Genomic DNA, 2520 nt, shown 5'->3' with positions numbered 1-2520 from the left:
ATCTGCTTACTTTCCAAGCTTACAGACATTAAAGGCTCACAATGCGCATCCAAACGCTAATTTCTCCAGTACTAGACTAGCAAATACTTCGTGTCATGCATAATCACACTACCTTATGACAAAATAAACTCTAGTTGCTCCCATTTCACTGCGCGTTTGCTTAAAACCCACAAGAAAGAGGTGAGAAAACTGGCATTCTGGCGCAACCGCCGACCGTTTGCCAAACAATATAGCCTCGAAGTGGTGACGTGACGTAACATGTTTTTATCTTTGCTGCGCCCGTACCGCAGAACCGCTGCACGGTTGCTTGGGGATTGGGGAAACTGTCAATAACATCGGAGAATTTGAACAACATTGGAGGTATTTTCAAATACCAGACAACGCGCAGTGAAATGGGAGGAACTAGAGTTTATTTTGTCATAAGGTAGTGTGATTATGCATGCCACGAAGTATTTGCTAGTCTAGTACTGGAGAAATTAGCGTTTGGATGCGCATTGTGAGCCTTTAAATAATTGGGTAAAAATGCTACAACACCAGAACACGGTCACAATACATTAGTATATATGGTTGATAGCTGTGTAACTGTGTAATGTAATGTTCAGCACAAAAGCAGAATAGAGAAAATATCTACCTCTGTTTTTTCCTGTTTTTTCTTTAGAAACTCTTTAGCCTTTTTCTGCAATTCTCTTTCTTTTGATGTCATGTCCATTTCCATCTTCTTCGAATAAAAATTAAATATAGATAATTACACATAAAACAGCACGTATGCATTCAAACAAAGATCAGACACGTTAATCTGACATTGGTTCATCATGCTCACAATAAGCACATTTACGTAAAGATAAATATGCTTTAAACATATTTCATCAAACAATAATAGTACTTACAAGACATGGCCTTGCTGACACAGATACTTACTTTTGCTGGTTCTTCTGGATGTCCAGTTGATCCTTTCTTTTTCTTCTCCTCTTCATCTTCCTCCTCTTCTTCCTCACTAGAGGAAGACTCTTCTGAGGCCTTTTCACCTTCCTCCTCATCTTCCGACTCCATGTCGAGGATCTTCAGATCAGTATCTGTTCCACCCTCCATTTTAATTACAGCTAAAAAGAGAAGATTTAATGCAACATAAACACAAAACACAACGACAACAGATTTTAAATTACATGAAAAAAAAACTATTATGCTACCTGGCCTCGAATACACAATTTAGTAGTGCAGCAAACATTCTTCCAATCTGCCTTTGACAAGGAGATGGAACAATGACGCTTCTCTCACACCGCACACCTGCAAGCAATCCAGGGTCAGGCAATGGTCAAGGTCGAGGCAGGGGCAACGTTGGTGAGGGTCAAGGTCGAGGTCAAGCTGGGTTCATGGTGAGGGTCAAGGTCGAGGAGCCTCGACTCGAGCCCTCAACCCCCTGACCACCCAAGCGTTGACCTCGGACCATCACCTGACCTCAGCTTCAACCTCGAACCCTCACCCCAGAGATTGCCCAACCACTACGATTTTTATATTTTTTTATCATTCGCGTATTTTATTACGAAATTTCTATTCCCTTTTGCACTAACTACGACCCGCAGTTTTGTATCATCAAAGCGGTACGAATTTGCAAACGAATGGGTGATCGAAAAAAAAAAAAAAAATTATTTTGGTCTGGTTTCAGTCACTATACAAATACACAGGGGAAAAAAATAACCACAGGGGGCGGCAGGCCGATTTTCGCGCCCCGAGAGAGATGCCTAAAAAGAGGCCCCCGAAAACAATGATATCCGGGGCCAACATCCCAAAGAAAAGTTCATCCTGGAAAATCGATGTCCAGTCGGTCCCGTTGGGACGAAGGGTTAAGGGGTTTGCGTGTGGCGCCTTGCCGCCTCGGTCTTCACGCTCGCCAGTTGGCTGCGCCTGCGATGTGCCTAGGCCCTCTCGCCGCTTTATGCCGGCCGCGCGGTCCACGGCGCGGTAGAATTCATCGGTACGGTGTGAACTGTCAGTGTTTACGCAGTTTAAGCATGCATGGTTGTGTACTACTGTAGAGCTGTATTGCATTCAATCAAAGCGCAGCACTGCGCGCGCCTCGCGGGCGGTATATACGTGTGTGCTGTGCGCGTGCGTTTGCGTGTTGTGCCTGCGCGCGTAGCGTGCTTGTGTTGAGCGGAGAACTTCCCGTATAAAAACAATTCGATCCTCCATCGGCCTCGTAACTAAGGCCAGACACTCCACTATTTGCGCTAGCGTAATACAAATGTTTCAAAATGTGCGTGCAAGCGTATTGTAACTAGCAATTTAGACGAAGTAGACGGGTGTGTGTGGTGTGTAAAAATTAAATAAATGCCCCCCCATCACTCTTTAACTACTTAAATTTGACTGGCCAGAAACTACAGAATTGCTTTTCACCATGATATGTTGGCATCTCTGCCTCACGCGATCGCCTGACCCGCCTAGCTCGACCGGCATTGACCCCAGCTTGAGCCGATCCGACCCTCACTGACCTCCAGCGTCTTACCCGTTTGACGCTCGGAG

At 45.0% G+C, this 2520-nt stretch overlaps 2 protein-coding genes across 2 annotated transcripts in view; both read right to left on the bottom strand.

Annotated features, from left to right (window-relative positions):
• LOC106817505 (serrate RNA effector molecule homolog) overlaps positions 1–2520 on the bottom strand; it is a gene marked incomplete at its 5' end in the record, with an annotated part of 17921 nt that overhangs the window by 12495 nt on the left and 2906 nt on the right.
• The window catches only part of LOC106817509 (serrate RNA effector molecule homolog), a 24785-nt gene continuing 22918 nt past the window's right edge, over positions 654–2520 (bottom strand). The window contains exons 7-8 of the mRNA XM_014822176.1: positions 915–1100; positions 654–718 (exon numbers count right to left, since the gene is read on the bottom strand). Of these exons, the coding sequence (XP_014677662.1) occupies positions 666–718; positions 915–1100 (239 nt within the window). The 3' untranslated portion in view covers positions 654–665. The remainder of the gene's footprint in view (positions 719–914; positions 1101–2520) is intronic.

This window comes from Priapulus caudatus, unplaced genomic scaffold, assembly GCF_000485595.1.
Source record: "Priapulus caudatus unplaced genomic scaffold, Priapulus_caudatus-5.0.1 Scaffold1749, whole genome shotgun sequence".
Taxonomy (NCBI): domain Eukaryota; kingdom Metazoa; phylum Priapulida; class Priapulimorpha; order Priapulimorphida; family Priapulidae; genus Priapulus; species Priapulus caudatus.
Note: the sequence above shows the minus strand (reverse complement) of the source record. Positions and strands in the feature narration are given on the sequence as shown.